Consider the following 25639-nt stretch of genomic DNA (forward strand, 5'->3'; position numbering starts at 1 on the left):
TATATAGGGTTTTTTTTAATTTGGGGAAAATACAAGAAATACTCATGTGCTAACAGTAGCTCCCAGGTATGTGTGTAATAATACATGTTGTAGAGTCAGCGTACATCTTAAATAGAAAATGAGTCACCTGAATTATAGTACTATTTGTCAACTTTCAGGAGCTTCAAGAGGTATGCGGAGAAGAACAAAGTCCATATTTTCATTTATAACAGGTGTAGGAAGTCTACATTACTGTCATAAAACCTTAAATATAAATTATTAACCTCCAGATGTTAAAGAAAATTTCAAGTGCTTGGTTATTTTGTGTCTTATTATCAGATACAAATTGTCATTGTACAAGGATGTCTTTTAAATTCCAACCATTTGCCCTTTTCTTTATCTTTAGTTTACTTATCACCTTGTTTCACCAATACTAGAGAGTATAGTTTCATACATGATACTCTTAACCAGTGTCGGCTTGATGTAAGTTGCGATCTGCAGTCCTCATGGCAGTTTGGGGATACAAGACTGGTTCACAATGAAGATCTGGAAAAAAATTTTACTTCTAAGCGGTAAGTTACTATGACCTAAAGAAAAGAAGTGTGAGATTTCATTTTGTTTTTACTATGAAGTCTCATATGTATTTGTTATTTCTACTATTTGAGGTTTGATAAATATTACTTAGAAAATAAGTACATATTATTTATTCATTATTTTGTTGGCCTTTTTATCAGCCTTTTGTAATAGTGAAAAGCTAAGTGTGATACTTGGCTTATAGCAAGTTTTATATATCAACTAGCCATATTTTAGGCATTCTTAATTTTCTAATTAATAAAATTTTCAGAAGCATACATCAGCACATACATTAAGCAACTTTGTAGATCCCTTGTACCTCATGCAATATAAAACAGCAGTTAAAGTATTTAGAAAGTAAACTTTTTTTCCCTTGACTCAACCCTTCAGAAACTGAGTTGATGTTTTCATTAGGCAGGATTGTATCTTGCTATTTCCAACTATTCCACTAGAAGCACCATTTTTGACACTTAATTTTTAAAAAAGTATCTCTTCTCCTTTTGGGGAAGGCACATTCCATTATGGTATTTTGATAAGAATTAGAGCACATACAGAGTTCTCATAGTAAACATTTTGTATTTATAGGTATAAATTTTATGTGAACAAAATTTAGTGTAGATTTTTAACTATTTGAATTTGCCTTCTTCACCTATTTGCATTTATCTTAAAAGCTGATGGACCCACCCTTAGAGCTCATTTTTAAATGTTTGGGGTTTCTTTTTTGTTTTAGAATCAATTCTTCTCCACTCGCACATGCTGTCCCACTTGGTGTTAATTTGGGAGAACTTAAGGAAATGACAAAATTAGTTTATGGCATATTCTTTCATCTAAAAACCACAGTTTTGAGCAAAAGTAGAATGGAATGGATATATCCTGCCTCTTCCAGATTGAAATAGGTTTGAATAAGATTGAATTCTCAGCGTTGTTCTTTGATTCCAGTTCTTTTAGGCATTTAAAAATTTTGTCCTTTTTAATAATGTGCTCCCCCACAGCATAAATTAATTTTCATCCAGTTATTTGTGCTTATTAATGTTACAGAAATGATAGAACTACCACCCAGCGATACATGTTACTTTCTAAATGACCAACAAGTCTATACTTTTTGCCTGTTTAGACAAATTCACTTGTTTCCCATAGAACTTTATACTGGTTTAATAGAACCAACCACATTATATTGGTTTTGTCTGATTTTCCTACTGCATCGTGAATTTTATATTACTTGTTTTTGTGTCCATAGTATGGAACTGAGTCTGGCAAAACAGTGCACACTTAATCATTTAATTAGGTTGAATTTTTATTTAACCTTATTTTATGTTTTTAAATATGAATGATGGTAGGAAGTACCTTAATTAGTCTTAAAGCACAGATAGAAAAGGAAAATAAAAGGAAAAGTAAATAATAATGGTTAGAAAAATAATAAAGTAATAGGATGAAAAGAGAAAGCGTTAATAACATTGCTTGCCTCTGGCTTTTCTTTTTATCACTCCCCTTAGAAAAGATTATAAATCTGTGGTCTCAGCAAAAGAAAGTAGCTTCAAAAAGATTCCAGTCTCCACTTCTAATCTTTATTCTACCTACAACTTCTTAAGTGTGAAAGCAGCAAAATACATTAATCCAAATATCTGTGTGTTCGTTCATTCATTAAACATTTGAGTGCCTGCTGTGTCGGATATTATAGTTGATCCTTGAACAGTGTTGGAGTTGGGATGCTGACCACCTCTGCAGTCAAAAAGCCACATAAACTATAGTCAACCACCCTCATACACAGATTCCCAACTGCACTTTACAAAAAGTACTGTATTTGAAACACTCAGAGAAAAATGTTTTCCCCTCAGCCTTAATTTACATCCTAGTGGAAAGGATGTAAATATAAATATAAAATGTTATAATAAAGATATAGATGTACAAATGATGGGTGGATTATTCTTTCTAAGAGTCTTAGAGGTGTTTTGAAGAGTTAAAAAACTTGAGCTGATCTTAATAGGTAAAAGAGAGACTATGTCCATTGCCTTATTTGTGTCACTTTGATCATTTTTTGTTTTAAGATAACTTATTAACCTTTAAACATTTTGTGTGTGTGTGTGTGTGTGTGTGTGTGTGTGTGTGTGTGTGTATGGATATTTTAAAGACTGTCAGTACTCAGCTTGATGTTGTGGTTGAATTTGTACCTGACATCTCAGTTTACATTCCCCTCAAGTGAGTAGTCTGAGCATGGTTAATTTCATTCACTTTACTTATGATTTCAAGAGTAGGCAGAACTAAATGTATTTGGGCCAGTAATGCTTTGAGCCAGATTGTCTTGGGGTGTAGGGTAGTGGGGAATTCTCTAGGGCCAGTCTGATGTGAACAAGGAAGATTGTTGCTCAGGCTACTCATAGCACTTTTGGGATAAGGAGAATAGTGTTTGGATACCCTAAAACTGAGAATACCAGAACAAAGAAATGGAGAAAACCTGAATCTTAACACCTGGAGCCATGGAATCAACCCTGATAAAGGCTGCCTGATTTCTGAATTTCTTGTTTTAAGAAGTTAACTTATTTTTAAGCCAGTTTGAATGGGATTCTATATTTGAAGTCAGTAGCATTCCAACTGATATTCGGTTTGGTACTGGGTGAGACATACTTGTGTAAGAGATTCTAAAATACAGGTTTAACCTGGAAGGAGGGCAGTAAAGAACCCGCTGTTCCCAGATGGGAAGTTGGTAGTATTCCCTTACACTTTGGGGTATACACCATATGCTTCATAGGCCATGGTTTGTAGGGAACTTTACAAAAAAACTGCAGGATATTGAAGTGCATTGCCCAGCCTTTAAAATTCAGAGTTAGTCAGAAAGAACCTTTCTACTTATAGCCTAGTTTCACAGATCAGCTTTGCAAAATTAGCTTGAAGGAAAAATTAATCTTTTCTGGAGTTAATGTGAATATGGGTTTAAAAGGAAAGAAATTTAGTGGGAGATAATTATGCCACAAAGCACAAATATATTGCCTTCTACCTTTCCCAGATACCTTCTTCTGAGCACTTTCTACCTGCTAAATGGAACTACTAAAGTTTTTAGTGTAAAGATATATTTTAAATGCAGTCTCAGGGAAGAAACTGATTGCATCACATTCGATTGCAATAGGTAAGGGCCACTCCAAATTCAGGGCCTTGGGGGAAGGAAAGTTTTGAGAGGCTTGTCGCCAGGAGACAAATTGCTAATCATTACCATTGTCCAGACAAGGTTTAGCTATGGTTATTAGCTTTTGGAATTTTGAGAGGAGGCAAAGAATTCCTAGCTACTACATTTTAAAAGCGTATACTTTGTGCTCAGTAAGGGCCAGTTAACACTGAACATTTTTGTGTTATTGTTCACTTTTCTGAATTTAATTGTAGTCATTTTCTCTCCACCAGTGGATTTTGGGTGAAGATAAGTTTGTAGCCATGTATTTCCTGATGTTGACTATATGGATCTATTTCTTTTTTTGAAAATGAAAGCGAATTATTCACATGATGGATCTGAAGTTAGGTGCGATAACTGGATGAGACTTTGGGTTATTCCCCTTTGTGAAGTGGATTGAAGGTGTTTGGTGTGAGCTTGAGCATTTTTGAAGGTCTGTGTTTTGAAAGAAGCGTGTGTATAAGTAACCAATGAGTAGACTATAATCTCCCTAATAATTGTAAGTCATTTTACATAATTAAACTAAACTATTCTTTGTTCCATCCCCCTTACCTTTATTGGTTCACTGACATCTAAACCTAGTCGATACTCATATATTAAACAAAAACTTCCACTGTTGAAGTTTTCTTAAGAGGAAAGGGTTTTATTGAGTCAGTCATTGCTAGCCAAAAAGGACCAAGCCCAGGACATGAAGTCTAAACCATCAAACAATAGGGCCACATGGGGAAAACATGTCTGCTGTCCTGGAGTTGACAGGCTTTTTACTGTATCAGGTTGGCAGAAGAAAGATATAAGCTGTTCTGAAAGAATTTACATTGGCTATATAGATAAAAGTGGTGAAAGGGAGGGAGATAGGTGCGTGGTCTATAAGAAGTAAGGGTTTGCTCTTCGGGATGGTTGTGGGCAACAGTCTGGAAACTCCATGCCGAGAAAGATGGAGAAGTGCACCTGGTGGTTGGCTACACAGCTATTCTTTTGAAATAATTGAGGAAATAGCCACCTGGGAGTTAATTCATTAAATTTCAACATTCATTGAGGAATGTAAGCAGTCTCTTATTTGTTTTGCCCTGCAATCGTTAACTGATTAATTACTGTCTCTTCCATGCTCCAGCCCATTGTAATTTAATTTAGGGTATCTCAGAATTTTCTCCTTTTCCAGTTCAGTCAAACACAGTGTGAGATTTGCTTGGAAATCCTGAGATGCTGAAGTCATTGTCTCCATAGGTGTGAGCCAAGAAGCTAGTAGACCTAGCAGCTGCTGGCAGCCCTCTTAGGACCATAAGAGGAGCCATGACAGAGGTGAAGATAATGAAGTTGTGGACAGCAATGTGGAGTCTAGGGGAAAAAATTTACTTCCTGATTTTGTTGAGGGACTAAATAAGTTTCTGAATTTGCTTGTGGTGGGCAGCAAAGTGGTGCTTCCCCAAAGATGTCCACATCTTGATTTCTAGAACCTCTGGATTGTTACTTTATGTAACAAAAAGGACTCTGTAGATGTGATTGAGGTCAAGGACCTTCAGATGGGTGATTATCCTCAGTTATCTCAGTGGGTCCTACTTGAGCTGAGCTCTCAGAAATGTAAGAGAAAGGCAGAAGAGTGGGTCAGAGAGAGGAGACAGTAAGTATAAGAGGGATTCAGCCTGACTTCGTTGGCTGTAAAGATGAAGGAAAGGTGCTAATGAGCCGAGGTAAGCAGTTAACTTCTAGAATTTTGGAACAGCCTTCAGCTAACAGACAGTAAGCAAACCGGATGTCAGTCTTCCATCTCTAACTGAATTCTGCCAGCAAGGAAATAAACCCTCCTCAAGAGCCTGAGGAAGGAGCATAAGTCCAGATGATACCTTGATTTTAGCATAATGAGACCCTCAGTGGTCTTATGACTTACATAACTGTAGGATAATAAACTTGATTTAAATCCACTACATTTCTGGTAATTTTTTATAGTTATGCAATAGAAAGCTAATATACTACCATAAATCTGAACTTTTTGCTTGAGAAAATTTCCCCTTTTGCAACTTTATTAAAATATAATTGACATAACATTGACATAACATGGTATACGGTGTGATGATTTGATACACATATATGTATTGCAAAATGTTTACCATGGTAAGGATAGGTAACACATCCTGTACTTCACCTAATTACCATTTGTTCATATAATAAGAATATTAAAGCTCTATTCTCATAGCAGCTTTCAAGTTTACAATACAGTATTAACTGCAGTCACCATTTTGTACCTTAGATTCTTAGAACTTATAACTGAAAGTCTGTACCTTCACTGACACGTCCTCCATTACCGCCACTCTCCAGGCTCTCACAACCATCATTCTGCTGTTTTTATGAGTTTGATGTTTTTGCATTCCACCTATAAGTGAGGTCATAAGTGTATTTGTCTTTTCTCTTTCTGACTTATTTCACTTAAAATAATACCCTCAGGACCCATCTGCATTGTTGAAAGTGGAAGGATTTCCTTTTTTATGGTAGGTAATATTTCATTGTATATGTACCACATTTTCTTTATCAAGTCATCTGTCAGTGGACATGTAGGTTGTTTAATGTCTTGCCTGTTAATAGTGCTGAAATGAGCGTGGAAATGCAGATATCTCTTTAGAATTGTGATTTCATCTCCTTCATATACGTACTCACATGTGGCATTGCTGGGTCATATAGCAGTTTTTTTACTGCTTTTGCTTGTTTGTTTGAGGAATCTCTATACTGTTTTCTGTAGTTTCTGTACCAGTTTATATCCCACCAATGAGTGAGGGTTCACCAGCACTTACCTTGTCTTTTCAGAATAGCCATTCTGACAGGTGAAAGATGATATCTTGTGATTTGATTTGTATTTCACTGATGATTAGGGATGTTGAACACTTTTTCACGTGCTTGTTCAGATGTACATTTTCTTTGGGAAAATATGCAATTACTTTGCTCATTTTTTAATCAGATTTTTTTTGCCATTGAGTTGTATGGATTACTTATGTATTTTGGATATTATCTCCCTATCAATATATAGTTTGCAAATATTTTCCATTTCATTTTGTCTTTCTTTTATCAGTTGTTTCTATATGCTGTGCAAAAGCATTTTAGTTTGAGGTAGTCCCACTTGTTAATACTTGCTTTTGATGTCATATCCAAAGAATTTTGCCAGGACCATTGATTGTCAAGGAGATTTTCCCCTGTATTTTCTTCTGGGAGTTTTATGGCCTCAGGTCTAACCTTTAAGTCTTTAATCCATTTAGAGTTCATTTTTGTGAGTGGTGTAAGAGGGATACAGTCTCATTCTTTTGCATATGGATAGTCCTTTGCTGAAGAGACTCTCCTTCCTCATTGCATATCTGTGGCTCTCTTGTCAAATATTAGTTGACAATATATGCGTGGGTTTATTTCTACATTCCTGATTCTGGCCCATTGGTCTATGTGTGTTTGTATGGTACTACCATACTGTTTTAATTAATGTACCTTTGTAATATATTTTAATTATATTTTATTAATTACGCTGTTGCAGTTGTCCTTTATCCTCTATACCCATTTCACCTAGCACCCCCTACTCCCTCAGTCAATACCCCCATCATTGTTCATGTCCATGGGTCATACGTATAAGTTCTTTGGGTATTCCATTTCCTCTATGTACTTTATATCCCCATAGCTACTCTGTGACTGTTTGTACTTCTTAATCCTTTTACCTCTTCACCCATTTCCCCATACCCCCCGTCCACTCTGGCAACCATCAAAATGCTGTCTATATTCATGGTTCTGTCTCTGTTTTTCTCATTTGCTTGGTCTGTTTTTTTTAATTCAGTTGTTGATAGATAACATATTTATTGCCATTTTATTCTTTTGATCTTCTTTTTCTTAAAGAAGTCCCTTTAACATTTCATATAATATGTCTTGGTGGTGATGAACTCCTTTAGTTTTTTCTTATCTGGGAAGCTCTTTATCTGCCCTGCAATTAGAATGATAGAGTTGATTCATAGAGCAATCTTGCCTGCAGGTCCCTGCTTTTCATGACTATGGTGTTTCTTGCCAGTCCCTTCTAGCCTGCAAAGTTTCTTTTGAGAAATCAGCTGACAGCCTTATGGGAACTCCCCTGTCAGTAACTAACTTCTTTCCTCTTACTGCTTTTAAGTTTATCTTTAACCTTTGGCATTTTAATTGTGGTGTATCTTGGAGTGAGCCTCTTTGCATCCATCTTGTTTGGGACTGTATGTATTTCCTGGACTTGCATATCTATTTCCTTCACCATATCAGGGAAATCTTTTTTCATTATTTTTTCAAATAGATTTGCAATTTGTTGCTCTTTCTCTTCTTTTTATGGCACCCCCATGATGCCAGTGTTGGACTGCTTGAAATTGTCCTAGAGGCTGCTTATATCATCCTGGGGGAGGGAGGGTCAGAAAAGGGACAATGGCCTTTGTTTGTCTTGATGCCAGACACTTCAGTCTCTCCCTGTATACCACTGGTGCCATTCAAGCTGCTACCCCAGTGCTAGAGCTCAGAGGGAGTGATTCTGATTAAGCGAATCCATATGTGGGTTCTTTAAGAGAAACTGCTTGGGACTCCAGCAGTTTCTTCTACCAATGCAATTATTGCTGGTTTTTATAGCCAGAGGTTGCGGAACCCTGGGCTGTGGGGCTGGGACTCCTCGCTCTCCAGATATCCCTCCTGAATTTTTATCCACCACATACGGGTGTGGGACCAGCCTGTGCCATATCTGTGCTCCTCCTACCAGTCTGGATGGATGTGGTTTCTTTAATTCCATAGTTGTCATACTTCCATTCAACTAGATTTCTGATGGTTCTGAGTGATGGTTGATCTGTATTATAGTTGTAAATTTGGTGTGGTTGTTCAAAGAGGCAAGCCATGTTTGCCTATGCTGTCATCTTGACTGGAAGTCCCTGTAATATATTTTGAAATTACGAAGTGCGATACCTTAAGCTCCTTTCTTTCTCAAGATTCCTTGGTTGTTCAGGTTCATTTGTAGTTCCATAAAAATTTCAGGATTGTTTGTTCTGTTTCTATAAAAAATGCCATTGGAATTTTGATAGAGATTGCATTTAATCTTTATATGGCTTTGGGTAGTATTGATACTTTATCAACATTAACTCTTACCACCCATGAATATGGGATATCTTTGTATTTCTTCTGTGTTCTATTTCTTTCATAGGGGTCTTATAGTTTTGTTTTATGGATCTTTCACCTCCTTGTTTAAATTTATTCCTAAGTATTTTATTGGTTTTGGTGTTACTGTAAATTAAATTACTTTATTTTTTTAGGTAGTTTACTGTTATGGTATAAAATGTAGTGCTTTTTATATCGATTTCTGTATCTTGAAACATTACTGAATTTGTTTCTTAGGTCTAACAGTTTTGGGTAGAGTGTTGAGGTCTTTCTCTGTATTTAAGAGCATGTCATCTGAAAAAAAAGGAGACCATTTTATTTCTTCCTTTTGGATTTGAATTCCTTCCCTTTCCTTTTCTTACCTAATTTCTCTGGCTAGGGCTTTTAGTACTCTGTTGGATAAAAGTAGTGAGAGTGGGAGTCCCTGTTTATTCCTGACCTTAGAGGAGAAGCTTTCTGCTTTTTACCATGGAATATGATATTAATGGCTAACTTTGTTTATTTATTTATTTTTATTTATTTATTTATTTTATTTATTTATTTTTAGAGGAGGGAAATAGAAGGAGAAGGAGAGGGAAATATTAATGTGTGGTTGCCTCTTGTGTGTCCCCTACCCGGGACCTGGCCCACAGCCCTGGCAGGTACTCTGACAGGAAGTTGAACCAGTGACCCTTGAGTTTGCAGGCCAGTGCTCAGTGCACTGAGCCACATCAGCCAGAACTTAGTTCTTCTTTTACTAGTTTCTTGATGGTGTAAAATTAGGTTTATTTGATTTTTTTCTAATGTAGGCATTTATTACTATAAAATTTTCTCTTAACACTGCTTTTGCTGCTGCATGTCATAAAGTTAGGTATATGGTATTTCCATTTTCCTTTCAGTATTTTTTTACTTCACTTGTAATTTCTCGATGGTGTAAAATTAGGTTTATTTGATATTTTTTCCAATGTAGGCATTTATTGTACTGTTTTTGCCGCTGCATCTCATAAAGTTTGGTATATGGTATTTCCATTTTGCTTTCAGTATTATTTTACTTCACTTGTAATTTCATCTTTGATTCATTGTTCAGGAGTGTATTGTTTAATTTTCTCTTATTTGTGAATTTCTAAATCTTTCTCCTGTTACCGATTTCAACTTTCATATGCCTGTGGTCTCTGGTCGGGGCAACCAAAGCAGGTCCTTCATGTGGTACTCCAAAAGGCTGGGGAAGCTAGTCACTCACCCTGCTCTCATTTTCCCAGCAAGAGGAAATTACCCAGGGAATTCCCACTGGGCACCGGACAATGCCAGCATGGGGCGTGGGGCAGTGATGCAGGCAAAGCTGTTCATCTTACCCTTTTTGTGCAGTTATTCTTGAGTTTTTGTGCCACTGCATTGCTGAAGTTTCTTAAGTTGACTGTAGAGCTCTCCTGGAGTTGCTTTTCTTTGTGGATAGCTCTAATTATTGATCTTTGTTGGAGCTGAAGGCTGGGGTCTTCTGCTTTACTGTCTTTGTGACACCAGAACTCTTGCATCAAACTTTTCTTTCTTATTTAAACTTTGTTAAATCCCAATTTCTCTTAGCTCTCTGTGCTTCTTTTACATATTGCACCTTATTCCAGCTGTACAATTATCACTTATCACAGGTAGTTTGATGGATTCGAAAACAACTAAGTTCCCTTTCAAGCTTTCCAAAGCCAGTTACTTTATTTTCTTTATATCCTAAAAAACTTAATTTAGTATATTCATTCTGTTGTCTAAGCACCACCAATAGCTACATAACCAGTAAGTAGTAGCTAAATAGCACTGTTTTGACTCTAGTTAAACTTGAAGATAATGATACTTTCCATGTTTCATTTACTAAAACAAATTATTCATTACCTACTGTACAAGTTATCTTTGGAATCTTTGTGTGATGTAACTAATTGTGACATAGGCATTCTATTTGAGGCACTTAAACCTTGTAGTCTGTTACAGTTGGTTTCTGTAGATAGACATCATGGTAGCACAGTGAGTTATAAGTTTGTGGTCTTTCAGAAGATACTCAAGATAATCTAATCCTGTTTCTACCACTTATTTGTTGTCTTGTGTTAACTTATATGTAACTTCTTTATAGTGGTTTAAAATAATGACCAGCCCACAACCAAGAGTATATCTGCAAAATTAGCATTTGAGTGCTGTGTTGATTTTGAACTTTCCACTACAGAGCTTAAAGTATTTATAAGGTTCAGGAACTGACAAATTGTGACACTCCTCATTAGTATTGCTTTATAAAAACATGAAAAAACATTTCTGGAAAATTATTCTTAGCTCTTATTTTTTATATTTAAGATAATATAAATATCTTGTTGGCATAGACTCTGATAGATATTACTATCTTTTGGTGATAGAGCACTTTGTATATAGTAGTTCTTATTCTTTCCCAAGTACATGTTACTGTAAACACAAAAGACTATCCAGATTCATTTCACCTATCTCTGAAATGAAGGTTTTGAGGCTCAGAGCTTCTATCATTTTGACAGGCTGACAGCTTCTAGTTCTGAGTAACTTCAAAAAGTCAATCTTCTATAAAAATTTTTAAACCTATGAAGAATTGTCATGGCTAATTTTTTATTGTTCATTTTTATCTAAGTCATTTATAGTCCTAAATTTCCAGCATAATTCTGAAAACTACGTAGTACTTATTAGTATATTACCAATACAAAACTCCAGAGAATATGTTCTACTTTAGTTATATAGGTTTTTGGATCTTTGCTGATAATTTTTTTTTTTAATTCTACTTAATCCTTTAGAGAGGACATAATGTTTAGCCAGTAAGAAACACAAAGAATTACCTGGCCTAAAATACCAGTGGTGCCACTGTTGAGAAACCCTGCTCTAGTGTTTATTATACATCTTTCATTTATAACTGTATTTTCACATAATGTTATATTTATGTGTAGGTAAAAACCTTACAACAGTATACTTTGATTTTTCTACTCCTCCCTCCCCACACATCCTTTGTGCTATTGTGTTTCCATGTGGGAAAACTAACTTTCTGGGCAAATACTTGGGTCCTGCTAGGAAATCCTTCTAGGCATTGCTCGGAGAGTTAATGTTTTTCCAGATCCTAAGAAAAACCAATTGAGAAATTGGGAAAACAAAAAGTATTGTTATACTTCTGTGAGATTTAAACTTTAACAATCAACATAGAGATCTTAGTGTTTCGCAGAACCTACTGATGTCAACTTGAAAGCAAGAGCAGGAAATGATTACACGTGAAGTTGAAAGTTAAGGTTGACATCTGCAGGAACTGAGAGAGAGGTGGCCATGATCTAATCAGTTAGTCTTGATTATAACCGTTGTCATGTGTTTTGTAGCCCTGTCTACAATGAATGGTGAGTCATTCTTGCTAATGAAAAAATATGAATATGCTAAAGTGCATTGTATACTTTTATAAATTCTGTGAGTGGTATTGGAGTAAATAACAGATGTTGGCAGCATGCGGTTTTCAAGAACAAATTTTCTTTTGTGGTACACACATTATCCGATAGGTCCTCTAGATTCTCCATTGCTGATAGTCATTTGGCATCACATTTCTGTCCCAGTGATTGAACTGCCACCCTACAAGTTGCTAGTGATATAGCACTGAGCAAGCCTTAGAGAACTCCTCATCCAATCTGCCAATTGAAAGGGGATGATAGATACTTTGTATTTTTAAGTGGTGCTTGATTGTAGTAAAAAATTTCAAGGGTATCTGTAGTTTAGATTATAATCCTATCTAAGGATGATTTATCTTACTACCAAAACAGGAGTTGGTAATCACATTCTCACTTATTTCTTCCAGTTCTTATCTCGATCCCTGAAGAATGGAGTGCCCTAATAATTGACCATATATATGTGTATGTGTGTGTCTGTGTATATATATATATATGTATTTAAGAAATGCATATTCTTTCCTCTGTATCACAAATAAGTATGAATTTGATCTCTGGAACTTAATGGCTGGCATATACAATTCCAAGTATGTACTTTGCTACTTTGGTATGTTTTAACTCTTGAAACATATTCCTCATTTTAAAAACGTGTATAACAACAATATAAAAATAGCAGTAACAGCTCAATTTGGGGGCAGTTAAGAACAAAATGAAAAAATGCATGTAAAGGTTAAGTCTTAACGATATTGGGCATATTAGCAGCATGCAGGAAATGTTAGCCCTTACCATAATTCTGGACAAGCAATTATCTAACTGCTACTTGCATTTCTCCCTTAAATGATTTTCAACCTGACTTGTTTCCATAGGACACTGTCACCTGTGCATGTTATCAGTAATTGTCTTCTTTTCTAACTGTAGTAAGTTGAAATACTTATTTTCTGTTAAAAATTGTGTTGATATTCTCATTTCACTGCATGTTTATTTTGCTTTAGGTCAGAGATGCGTGAGAATGGAAGACATGGCAGAGAACTTGAAGAACATTTCTGCTTTTTAGCACTTCCTCAGAGTGATGTGGCTGAGATATATTACAATGGGATAAGTAGCAAAGCATCTACATTGAAGATATTAGGAAATCCTCTTCTTGGAATTTATATCTTTAGACATGTTGATGTTGCCTTGAATTATGCTCATACTAGAAGCATTAACGTAGAAAATATTATAGTTTTTAAGGTAGGTACCCTAAAACAAGTATTAGCTATTATATTCAGTTTATTTTAAATTGACCTGAACATGTGGATTATTATTAGTGTTTTTAACTTACATTATGTAAAATAAATAATCATTATATTTGTTACTGCCATCATCATTGTTCAGAATTTTCTCCTATTTCCGATGTTAGTTGGGTGGGCAGCATAAACCAAAGCCCAAGTAAACAAAGGCAGACTGTATCATCTTTGCCTTCTCGGTGTGTAATTTTTTGTCTTAATTGACCCTCTTTCTTTCTCTTGTTCAGACCGCAATTAATGCCAGAAAATTTTAAGTGTCCTTCTTCAAAACACTGATTATAGTTATTCTGGCTTAAGCTAAAGTTACTAAATTCCTATTGTTTATTTTTGTTAATAGTGTTATACAATGCTAATTTCTTAGTTTTGATAATTTTGCTATGGTTATGTAAGAAGTTAACATTAGGAAAAGCTGGGTACAGATATACAGGACCTCCAAACTATTTTTGCAACTTTTCTGAAAGTCTAAAGTTACTCAAAATTGAAAACAGTAAGTCTTATACTTGAATCTTAAGCATTAACAAATTGGTTAAGATACACTTTTTGGTTAATTGCAGCTTTGCCAGGATTACTAAAATCACAGAAGCTGGACAGGATGCTGAGTTGTATAAGTTAGAGTGTAAAATTATTGGTTCATTTGGTATAATTTCTTTTATTTTTAGACCTCAAAAAGTATCAAATTCATAAAGCATAATTTATTTTTACATTAAAAAGTAATACATAATTTATAAAAATTGGGACATACTGAAAAGCTCCAAAAAGCCCATTAATAAATAACTACAGTTACTTTTACAATACTTAGTAACAAGTACTTATATTTAGTCTTCTGTTCATGTATATGGATATGCATATATATAAGCATAATTAAAATGTTTTTACTTTACTTACTATATAACTTTTTTCATTGACTATAAAATGAACATTTCCATGTCCTTAAATAAGTTTTCTTCTGAAATACCCTTTCGAATGACTGCATAGTATTCCACTATACAACTCTACCATAAATTTGTGTAACGATTTTTTAATGTTAGGGTATAAGTTGTTTGTTTCATTTTGTCTTTATATTTTTATATACTACTTTGATCATCCTTGTAGATACGTTTTTACACATGCCTATGATTATTTGTTAAGAGTTAATTGGTTAGTTTTTAGGTGTCAGATTAGGAGTCAAAGGTATACACACTTTTACAACTTTTGATATATAATGCCCAGTTGTCCTTGGAAAGATTGACATTTCTGTCTACATTATGTGGGAATGTCTTTTACCTCACACTCTCACTAACTCTGTATATTACACTTAAAAAGAAAATCTTTTTACCGGTCTAATATGTGATAATTTCTCATTGGTTCAGTTCTTTCTTTTTCACAGTTATTGCTGTATATATTCATTAAACATTCTGTATATATTCATTAACAATACAGAATTGCTTGATAATATCATTAGCCATTTTCTTTTTCTTTTTTTCCCAGTTATTTGTGAGCATTATCAGTTTATTAAAGCACAGAGCTAGGCTTTTCTTGGTACAATGTTTTATCAATGTGATCTTTGTTTCAAATAAACTTTATTTTGGAATAAATTTAAATTTACAGAAAAGTTACAAAAATAGTATAGAGCATTCTTTTATACAATTCACCCAGCTTCCCCTAATGTTGGTATTTCACATAACTCTGGCACATTTATCAAAACTAAGAAACTAATGATGTATACATCGATTACATCTCAATAAAATATAATAAAATAAAAAGAAAGTAGTATTGGTACAGTACTGTTAACTAAACTACAGACTGTATTTGGTTTTGCCAGTTTTCTACAAATGTTTTTTCTCTTCCAGTATCCAAATGTAGGATTCCACATTACATTTACTATGTTTTTAATTTTTAATGAAAGTATTAGCATGTTAGAAGTAACTAATAGAGTTGCTTTTATTAAATAAAGTGTGGACTTGTTTTCACATTCCATTTTCTTTCTCATTGTCTTCTATCACTTATGTTCATTTTCTGAATTTTACAAACTTTTAAAAAGATTTTATTTATTTATTTTTACAGAAAGTGGAAGGCAGAAAGAAAGAGAGGGAGAGAAACATCAAAAAGAGAGACATTGATGGGTTGCCTCTCAGCCCGCAACCTAGGCATGTGCCCTGACTAGGAATTGAACCAATGACCTTCTGGTTTACAGGCCAGCACCCAATCCATTGAGCCACACCAAGCAGGGCTTACACATTTTTTTTTATGTACAGTTTTCAAATATCTTACAGTGAACTCTATGTTTTTGGTTCATGGTTTTGTGGCACACATGCTTAGAGAAGAATTCTCACTTTAAAATGAGATAAAGATTTGCTGATATTTCTTTCTATAATATTTGTATTACATAAATATATTACTTGGTAATTATTTTGGTTTATAGATTAAGAAATGAATTTAATTTTCCAGTTATGCACTATTTATTAAATCTGTTTATGCTTTACTTCAAATAGTACTTTTAATATTATACAGTATTTTTAGTTGTATAATTTTAGTTGCTTGGACTTACCTGGGCTTTTTTTCCCCCCCAGTTTCCCCTCCCCCCTACTCTTACCCTCCCCAACAGGGGGGGAAAAAACTTTTTTATGGTAGTTTCTGCCTTTTCTTATAGTAGTTCCATCCTTTTAAAAAGTATTTAATATCTGGAAGTGCTAGTCACCTGTTCCGTACCATCATTCTCTATCTCTGACTCAAAACTTTTTACAAAAAATTTTCTAAATTTTCTTAGGTATTCTTGTTTGTTTAGTCTTCCAGATAAGTTTTTAGACTACAACTCATTCCTACAAGTAGATTTTCTGAAATTTTTATTGGGATTACTATAGTCTTAAAGTTTAAGTTGGTGAAAATTGATATAATTACAAATTTTTGTCAAATTTGTATCAACTTTTAATGGAATAGATAACTTAGTCATCTGTTTACTGTGAATGGAATATCTGCATTTGTAGATCTTCCTTTTAAAAAGAGTGAGCTTCACAACTCTCTGTGTTTTGAAAGTTTAAAGTGTTTTGCTATATTTTTACAGACCTCCTTTTTGCTTTCTTTTAAAGGTTCTCTTTGGAAAAGTGAAGAAAATTCAGCCTTTGGTGGATAAAAACAAAGTTTCTTTGGATCCTTCTCCTAACTTTGATTGCCATATGTCGAGAAATACACCTTCTCCAAAAGATACCATTGAGCTACAAGCCTACAATTCAGCAGTATGTTAATGTTTTAGTTCATCTGACTACTTGAAAGTCATATGGTTCACATTGTATGGTAAAAACTTAAATATTTAAGGAACAGCTTTTAATTCATTAAATATAATATTACCTTAAATAAATAAGTAGTGAAAGATCTTTTGATATCTATCTGAGAATGTTAGTAGAAGGGTTTTCAAATTTATATTTAAATTTGTGTAAAATAGAGTGTCTGCTCTTCTTTAGATGTTCCATAGGTAAATTTATGTCTTGCAAAGCATGCCACCTTTTTTTAAACAAGGCTATTTTGAAATAATGTTCTTGATCCTTTGTGCTTTGCAGAAGGAGCAATGACTTTTATCCTGGTCATTACATGTGAAATGATAATTTTGTATCATATGTTGGTGAAATAGTAGACCTTTACTTTAGCCTACTATAAAAGATTACATTATATATAATAAAATGAAGCTAAACCGTCTAGAAATATATATATGCCACCACATGTAAAATGTATTGTTTTGGTTCTTTTTTAAATCAACTTTTCCAACCAAGTAAAATATAGTGTAGTGTATTCACAGCATATGCAAAACATTAAATCTTTAATGGAAAAATACTTCTAAATTTAAAAACAGATTGTGTCTGCTTCTACTGACATTGGTAGCTTACCAAGGAAAAAATATGTGGCAGGGGAAAAAAATTCATACATCTTAGGGGGGAAAAAAAGGTCGAAGAAGGCAGGAAGAGAGGGTGGTGTATGGAAACAAATGAATAAATAACATTATGCAGTTAATATAGTTTAAAAAATATTAAATCAGTTACAATTAATCAACATAAAAATATTCTCATTTCTTTTACTTTTCAGGTATACTTCTATGAATACAATGTTTTTTCAAACCCAGTAGATAAACCCAGGCAGTGTCTTCCATATGCAATAGTTACAGTGAAATTTATTGGTCAAAAAGTAGGCAATGGACACCTTATGACATCTTTGAGATTCCTTTCAACAGGATTTCCTAAGAGAGCTGGTAAGATACATATGTTATTCTATTTCAGTAGCATTTATTTTGGTCTTACAACTTGTGGATATTTTCTAATTATGAATTTCTAAGCAAAATAGTTGTTTGCCTTACCTGTTTTCAGTTTGCTATATCTAAAATTATATTGCGGATATTGATATTTTTGTGACTTCTTTTGCTCAATATAGTTGTGTGATTCTTCCATGTTGATGTACAACTGTAGTTTCTTTATTTTCATACGTGTATGAATGTGCTCACATATTATTCCATTTTTTTACTATAAACTATTCCTCTGGGGATATTTGGATACTTTCCAGTTTTAGTCATATTCCAGACAATGCTATTTTAAACATTCAGGTAAGTGTCTCAGTACATATGTGCAAGAGATTTTCTGTAGAATACACAGTATATCCACAACAGGAATTTGCAAACCAATTCAAAGACGTCAGATAGTTTTCAAAAGTCATTACATCAGATTACACATTTACTCTACATCTGTGCCAGCACATAATATTTTTTTAAATGTTTGTTTCTGCCAGCCTAGTGAGTGTGATACATTGTTATCATCACCTTTGAAAGAAACACTGAACCTTTAAAAGCTATTATATCCCTTTCCCTTCAGTCCCCCATGCCTAAGCAATCACTAATCTGCTTTCTGTCTCTATATATTTGCCTATTCTGGGCATTTCATGTAAGTGAAATCAAGTATGTGGCCTTTTGTGACTAGTGACTCTGACTTAATAGTATTTTCAAAGCTCTTGTATGTTGTTGTATGTATCAGTACTTCATTCCTTTTTGTGCAATAAGATTTCATCGTATAGGTATACTACTTTCTGTTTATCCATTCATCAGCTGATGGACACTTGATGGTAATTGTGAATGATTCTGCTCTGAACACTCTTGTACAAGTTTTGGTGTAGACCCGTGTTTCTATTTCTCTTGGATGTATAGTAAGGAATGGAATTGCTCAGTCACATGGTACTCTGTGTTAACCATTTGAGGAATTGCTACAACTGTTTTTGCCAAAGTGGCTGCACCATTTACATTCACACCAGCAGTGTGTAAAGGTTAGGATTTTTCCACTTCCTTGTTACCACACCACTTTCTGATTATAGCTATCTAGTGGGTATGAAATGAAGTTTTCAGGGTTAGGTTTTACACTCTTTTGTTGAATTTATTACTAAGTATTGTAATCTTTTTTTATCGTGTTGTAAATAGAATTCTTTTCTTCCATTTTTGTATTGCTTGCTCATTGCAAGTATATAGAAATAATTTTGATTTTTCATGTCCTGCAACTGATTATTTTTCATGTCCTGCAATATTATTTCTGGTTCACTTCTTCCTTTCTAACTGGATGTCTTTTTTTTTTTCTTCTTGCCTAATTGCCCTGATTATGATCTCCAGTGTTTAATAGAAGTTCCTGTCTTATTCCTGAACTTAGAGGGAAAACATCCCTCATTCACTGATACGATGTTAGCTGTGAAGTTTTTTGATGTCCTTTATCATGTTGAGCAGGTTCCCTTCTATTCCTAGTTATTGCTTGTCTTTTTCATGAAAGGTTGTTGGATTTTGTCAGATGTTCTTTCCGCATCTTACAGATGATCATGTTGCTTTTGTTCTTCACCTTATTACTGTAGCATATCACAGTATTGATTTTCAGATATTAAGCAAACTTTGCATTCCTGTGATAAATTCCATTTAGTCATGGTATAGTCTTTGTTTTATGTGTTGCTGAAATCCATTTACTAATTTGTTGACTTTTGTGTCCATATTCATAAGAGATACTTTTCTGTAGTTTTCTTTTGATATCTTTGTCTGGTTTTGGTATGAGAGTAATACTGGTCTCATAGAATGATTTAGCTAATATTCCTTCCTTTCCCATTTTTGGGGGAAGAGTTTGTGAAGAAGTGGCATTAATTCTTCCTAAAACATTTGTTAGACTTTACTAGTGAAGCCATCTGGGCCTGGACTTTTCCTTGTGGGTGTTTTTTGTTTATTTTTGTTTATTTTTTTAAGTTATGTTTTCTTCACTTACTGTGGGCTGGGCCCATTCAGATGTTATATTTCTTCTTGTATCAGTTTTGAGGGTTTTGTTTTTGTAGGAATTTGTCCATTTAATTTAATACATCCATTTTATCTAACTTATTAGCATACTGTTCATTATATTTCTTCATAGCACTTTTTATTTCTGTAAGATCAGCAGTAATAGCCTCCCATTTCTATTATAATTTGAGTTTGCTGTCTTTTTTCTTGCTCAGTCTGGCAAAATGTTCGTCAGGTTTTTTTTTTAACATATCAAAGAACCATCTTTTGGTCTCTGATTTTTTTGTTGTTGACACTATTACAGATGTCCCCCATTTATTTCCCTTTGACCCCTCCACTCAGCACCCTCAGCCTTAACTGTATTGTTGTCTCTGTCCATGGGTTATGCTTATATGTTCTTTACCTAATCTCTTCCAGTTCCCCCATCCCACTCCCCTCTGAGGTCTGTCAGTCTTTTCCATGTATCCGTGCATCTGGTTTTATTTTGTTTATCACTTTATTTTGTTCATTAGCTTCCCCATATGAGTGAGCTCTTATGGTACTTGTCTTTCTCTGACTGGGTTATTTCACTTAGCATAATGCTCTCCAGGTCCCTCCATGCTGTCACAAAAGGTAAGATTTCCTTCATTTTTTACAGCCTTGTAGTTTTCCATCGTGTCAATATATCACAGCTTTTTTATCCACTTATCTACTAGCGGGCACTTGGGCTGTTTGTTTCCAGACCTTGGCTGTGGTAATCATTGCTGCTGTGAACATAGGGTGCATATATTTCTTCTAGTTAGTGTGTTGGGATTCTTAGGATATATTCCCAGAAGTGGGATTGCTGGGCCAAAGGAAGCTCCCTTTTTTAATTTGTTAAGGTATCTTCATACAGCTTTTCATAGTGGCTGCACCAGTCTGCATTCCCACCAGCGGTGCTGTAGAGCCCTTTTCTCCACATTCCTGCCAGCACTTGTTTGTTGATTTCTTGATGGTAGCCATTATGGCAGCTATGAAGTGATGTCACATTGTGGCTTTAATTTGCATCTCTCTGATAATTAGTGATGTTGAGCATCTTTTCCTGTGTCTATTGGCCATTTATATATCCTTTTTTGAGAAGTGTCTATTCATGTCCTTTGACCATTTTTTAATTGGATTGTTTGTCTTCCTGGTACTGAATTAAGTTCTTGATGTATTTTGGAAATTAACCTTTTATCAGATGTATCATTGGCAAATAATGTTCTCCCGTACAGTGGGTGCCCTTTTCATTCTGTTAATGATTTCTTTTGCTCTACAAAAGCTTTTTGGTTTAATGTAGTCCTGTTTTATTTTTTCCTTTATTTCCCTTGCCCTAAGACATGTATTGGTAAAAATACTGCTATGAGAGATGTCTGAGATTTTACTGCCTGTTTCCTTCTAGGATTTTTATGGGTTTGCCAGTTACATTTAAGTCTTTTATTCATTTTTATTTTATCCTTGTGTATAGTATAAGTTGGTAGTCTAGTTTCATTTTTTTTTCGTATGTACCTACGTAATTTTCCCAACGTTTATTGAAGAGACTGTCTTTGCTCAATTATATGCTCTTGCCTCCCTTGTCAAATATTAATTGACCATAAAGGTGTGGGTTGATTTCTGGGCATTCATTCTGTTCCATTGATCTATCACCTGTTCTTATGCCAGTACCAGGCTACTTTGATTACAGTGACCTTGTGGTATAGTTTGATATCAGATATTGTGACATCTGATATTGTGGCTCCCTTGTCAGTAGCTTTTTTTCTCTTGCTGGTTTGAAATTCTTTGTCCTTAACCTTTGCCATTTTAATTATGATGTATCTTGGTGTGGGTCTTTTTGGGTTCATCCTCTTTGGGACTGTATGCACTTCCTAGACTTGTGTGTCTTTCTTTCACAGGGTTAGCGAAGTTTTCAGTTATTACTTAAGTCATGTAGGTTCTCGATCTCTTGCTCTCTCTCTCCTTCTTGTTACCCCTATGATGTGGATGTTGTTACACTTAATGTCCCAAAGCTCTCTTAAATGGTCCTCATTTTTTCAGTTTTTTCTTTTTGTTGTTCTTAATTGTGTTTTCTCCTACTTTGTCTTTCCGATTGCATATTCAGTCCTCTGCTTCTGCTAGCCTATTGTTTATTCCTTCTAGTGTATGCTTCATTTCAGATATTATATCCTTCATTTCCGACTGGTTCTTTTTTATGATTTCTGTATCCTTTTCTGTATCTCTTTGTTGAAGTTCTCACTGGTTTTCTGAGCACCCTTATAATTGGTTTTTTTTTGAGCTCGGTATCTGATTTCATTTCATTTAGCCCTCCATTTTATTTAGCCCTTATTCTAGAGATTTCTCCTGTTCTTTCATTTAGGGCATGTTTGTCTCCAAATTTTGGCTGCCTGTTTGTGTTTGTTTCTATGTGTTAGGTAGACCTGCAATGACTCCCAGTCTTGGTACAGTGGCCTTATGTAGTAAGTATCCTGTGGGACCCAGTAGCATAGTCTCCTCAATTCTCTGATCTGGGTGCTCCAGGAATGTCCCTTGTGTGTGTTATGTGGGCCCTCCTGTTGTAATTGAATCTTGATTGCTGTTGGCCCATTTTTGTGTAGGGTAGACCTGTAGACTGGCTGACTTTGAGGATTGATTGACCTTGACCACAGTGTATGAGCTGCTGTGCAGGTGCTGACCACATGAAGTGAAATTCACCTCAGCAGGGTCTGATGCCTGCCGAAATCTTCCTTGAGCTATGACTCTTATGAAGCTAATTTGATCCTGCTCTGATGTTGTCTAAAGCTGGCCACTGTGTGTGTTGCTTCTGGGGACTCTTGGGAATGATTCTGGTGCAAGTCAATGCCAGACAATCTCTTTGGAGTTACAGATCCATATTTTGTGGCTGCCTCTTCTGGGCCTGTGTGTGCATTGGAAGGACCGAGCTACACACCAAAGATGGCATTTACTAGCACCGGCCCCAGGGACAGGTCAGCAAATGGCCCGATGTGCTCTAAGATCTGCCTCTGCCTATTAGGCTCAGCCACTGAAATAGCCTCTAGCAGTACTTATGTTGCATGAGGTGGGCTCCTATGATTCACCAGGTAAGGACAAGTGGTGTTCACCAGAGTGATATAGGTTCAAACTCAGTGCCAGTGCTGGGTCTCTGATGACTCCCACCAAGTTCCTGCAGACCTTTGTGGTAGGGAGGGGTCTTAGGGAGTCATCAGAGTGAGTCCAGCAGAGTTTATCAGGCCCAAACAGACCAAAGTTTGGCCGGTACTAAAATTTCTTGTATGTATATCTTGAGTATTAGTATGTCAAAAGAATAAATTATAAAAGTATATTTTTTGAGTGTAGATTACATTACAGTTTGATAACTACTATAGATTTACTTACCCAGTTTATAAACAGTTTAAAAGTGCTTACATATGCAGAGTATTGATCATCTTTCAAAATCTTTGTCAGTTTAAAAAGTTTTTAAACATGAATCTTGTTTACTTAGCAGGGTTGGACATCTTTTTGTGATTATTGACAACTTTTATTTAAATTGTGATTTTTTAATGTACTTTGCCCATTTCTCTCTTGCGTTCTTTTTGTTAATCTTTTGAAGATCCTCTGTATATTCTATGTATTCTAACATATTTATAATTGTGTACTAAGTTGTCTCATTCACAATATACTTTTTATCAGTTTATTTTGTATTTTGTTTGTATGTAATTTACACAATTTTTAAATTTTTGTTCTTAGGACATACTTTTCTATACCAAGATTATATAGCTGTTCCCTATGTTTTCTTGTAATAATTTTATGGTTTTTATTTATTTACAATGAATGTTATTTTATTTTGGTATAAGGAGGTATTGAAGTCTATGTTATCTTTCCTTTTATCTGTTCACTAAAGCTCCTAGTCTTAAGAATCATCTCTCTAGTTGAGGGCATATTTCTGCTATAGCTTAGTGTAATTAAAAAGTATAATTGGGGCTTCTAGTCAAGAAGGGGGGGGTGGGTAAACATGGCTCACCTCCTTGCACAACCACAGCAAAAATTACAAATAAACTACAAAACAACTATCACCCAGAATCACCAAAAAATCGATCTGTATGGAAGTTCAACAACCAAGGAATTAAAGAAGTTACATTCATCTAAATGGGTAGGAGGGGTGGAGACATGGAATGGGCAGTCTTACGCCCACGTGTGGTAGATAAAAACCTGGAGGGTTACCTCAGAAGAAGTGAGGGTGCCGGCTCCACACCAGACCACCCAGCCTAGGGTTCCAGTGTCAGGAAGTTGAGTTTCCCTAACTTTTGGCTATAAAAACAAGTAGGGGTTGGGGTGGCAGGAGAAACTGCAGGTTTCTCAGGAGTTTCCTGTTAAAGGGCCCATAATGGACTTAAGGGTTAGGCAGACTCACTTCCTCTGGGCTCCAGCATTGGAACAGCACCTAGAAGGTCACCTGTGGCATACAGGGAGAAACTGGAGTATCTGGCATCAGGGCAGGGACCTGCAATTTAGATGACTCTATCCAGCAAAGCTGTTATTTAGAATTGAAGGGCAGATAGAGTGCTTCCTAGACAGGGTAATACTAAAGGAGTTCGTCATCAAGTCGTCATTATATGAAGTATTAAAGGGACTTACCTAAAACAAAGAAGATGATCAGAACTATGAACATTAAAATGGCAGCAAATTCATTACTATCAACAATTGAATCTAAAAAACAAACTAAGCATACTTACCTGGCAGGGCAGATACCATGATCATAAAGGTGGTTTTCCCAGGGCGAAGCTTATCCATTATACTCCCATGGGCCGACCCCTGCGATTTCCCCAAATATGGGAAACTCAGTGGCATAATTGGTAGTGGAGGACTGCATTTGCACTCTCCTCTAAAAAACTGAAAGTAAATAAAAAACTAAGCAAACAAGCAGAACAGAACAGAATCATAGATGAGGAGATCATTTGGAGGGTTGTCAGTTGGCAAGAGTAAGAAAGAGAAAGGGGGAGAGGTACAGGGATTAAGAAATACAAATAGGTAGTTACAGAATAGACAAGGGGGTGTGTTAAGAACAGTACAGGAAATGGAGTAGCTGAAGGAAGAACTTACATGCATGACCCATGGACATGAAGTAAGGGTAGGGATTGCCAGAGGGAATGGGGGTGCCAGGTAGAGGGGGGCAAAGGGGTAAAAATTGAGATCACTGTAATACATAATCAATAAAATATATTTTTAAATATGACAGTTACAGAATTTAGAAATTTTCAACAATGGATCTTTTACTATATTGTGAAAAAGAACCTCATGTTACTTCCCAGTAATATGATTAAATTTACATATGTCATAAATCTCAGAAGGAATTTCTCATCATTAATTTGTTTTAATAAAGATACTTTTATGGTATGACTTAGCTCTGAGTCCTCTCTGAACATTCTGCTTGCTAAATACACACTTTTATAAGTTCCTTTGTTATTACGATTCCATAAAGTTAATGAAATTTTAGAAATACATTTTTATAAATTATAAAAGAAAAATGTTGTTGTATTTTCCAGGTTTTATTTACATATTATTTACGGAAATACTTTACTGTGCAGCAGGGGTAGTAGTTTGCTTTTGGCTCCTGGGAAGGATTTTGTGGAAACTTTTTGATCTCTTCTTCCTTAGTTCCTCACCTCATTGCTTTTTCCTTTCTGTTTTTTGTTCTCTAGTGGTAGAGGGAGATAAAGCAAGGTAACAGTAGGTAGAAGGAGACAGTTTTGCTTATTAATACATAGATACTATTGAATACCTGAATATAGGAAATTAATATGAAAATATCTGGTGTGTGAGTAACATGTTTTTATTCCTATTTAATTTTTCTATTTCTTAGTATTTGACAATGCACATTTTTTATGGCAAATACTTTCTTTGGTAAGGTCTT

At 35.0% G+C, this 25639-nt stretch overlaps 1 protein-coding gene and 1 non-coding gene across 2 annotated transcripts in view; both read left to right on the forward strand.

The window, feature by feature from the left end:
* Window positions 1-25639, forward strand: part of TEX15 (testis expressed 15, meiosis and synapsis associated) — a 46286-nt gene that overhangs the window by 5677 nt on the left and 14970 nt on the right. The window contains exons 2-5 of the mRNA XM_053659801.1: window positions 386-551; window positions 13215-13452; window positions 16574-16720; window positions 17562-17724. Coding sequence (XP_053515776.1) covers window positions 386-551; window positions 13215-13452; window positions 16574-16720; window positions 17562-17724 — 714 coding nt within the window. The remainder of the gene's footprint in view (window positions 1-385; window positions 552-13214; window positions 13453-16573; window positions 16721-17561; window positions 17725-25639) is intronic.
* Window positions 24454-24611, forward strand: LOC119036926 (U1 spliceosomal RNA). Its single transcript, XR_005080103.1, has one exon. It is a non-coding gene; the product is annotated as a U1 spliceosomal RNA (small nuclear RNA).

Source organism: Artibeus jamaicensis, unplaced genomic scaffold, assembly GCF_021234435.1.
Source record: "Artibeus jamaicensis isolate MK-2021 breed Jamaican fruit bat unplaced genomic scaffold, CSHL_Jam_final scaffold_833, whole genome shotgun sequence".
In the NCBI taxonomy this organism is placed as follows: Eukaryota; Metazoa; Chordata; class Mammalia; order Chiroptera; family Phyllostomidae; genus Artibeus; species Artibeus jamaicensis.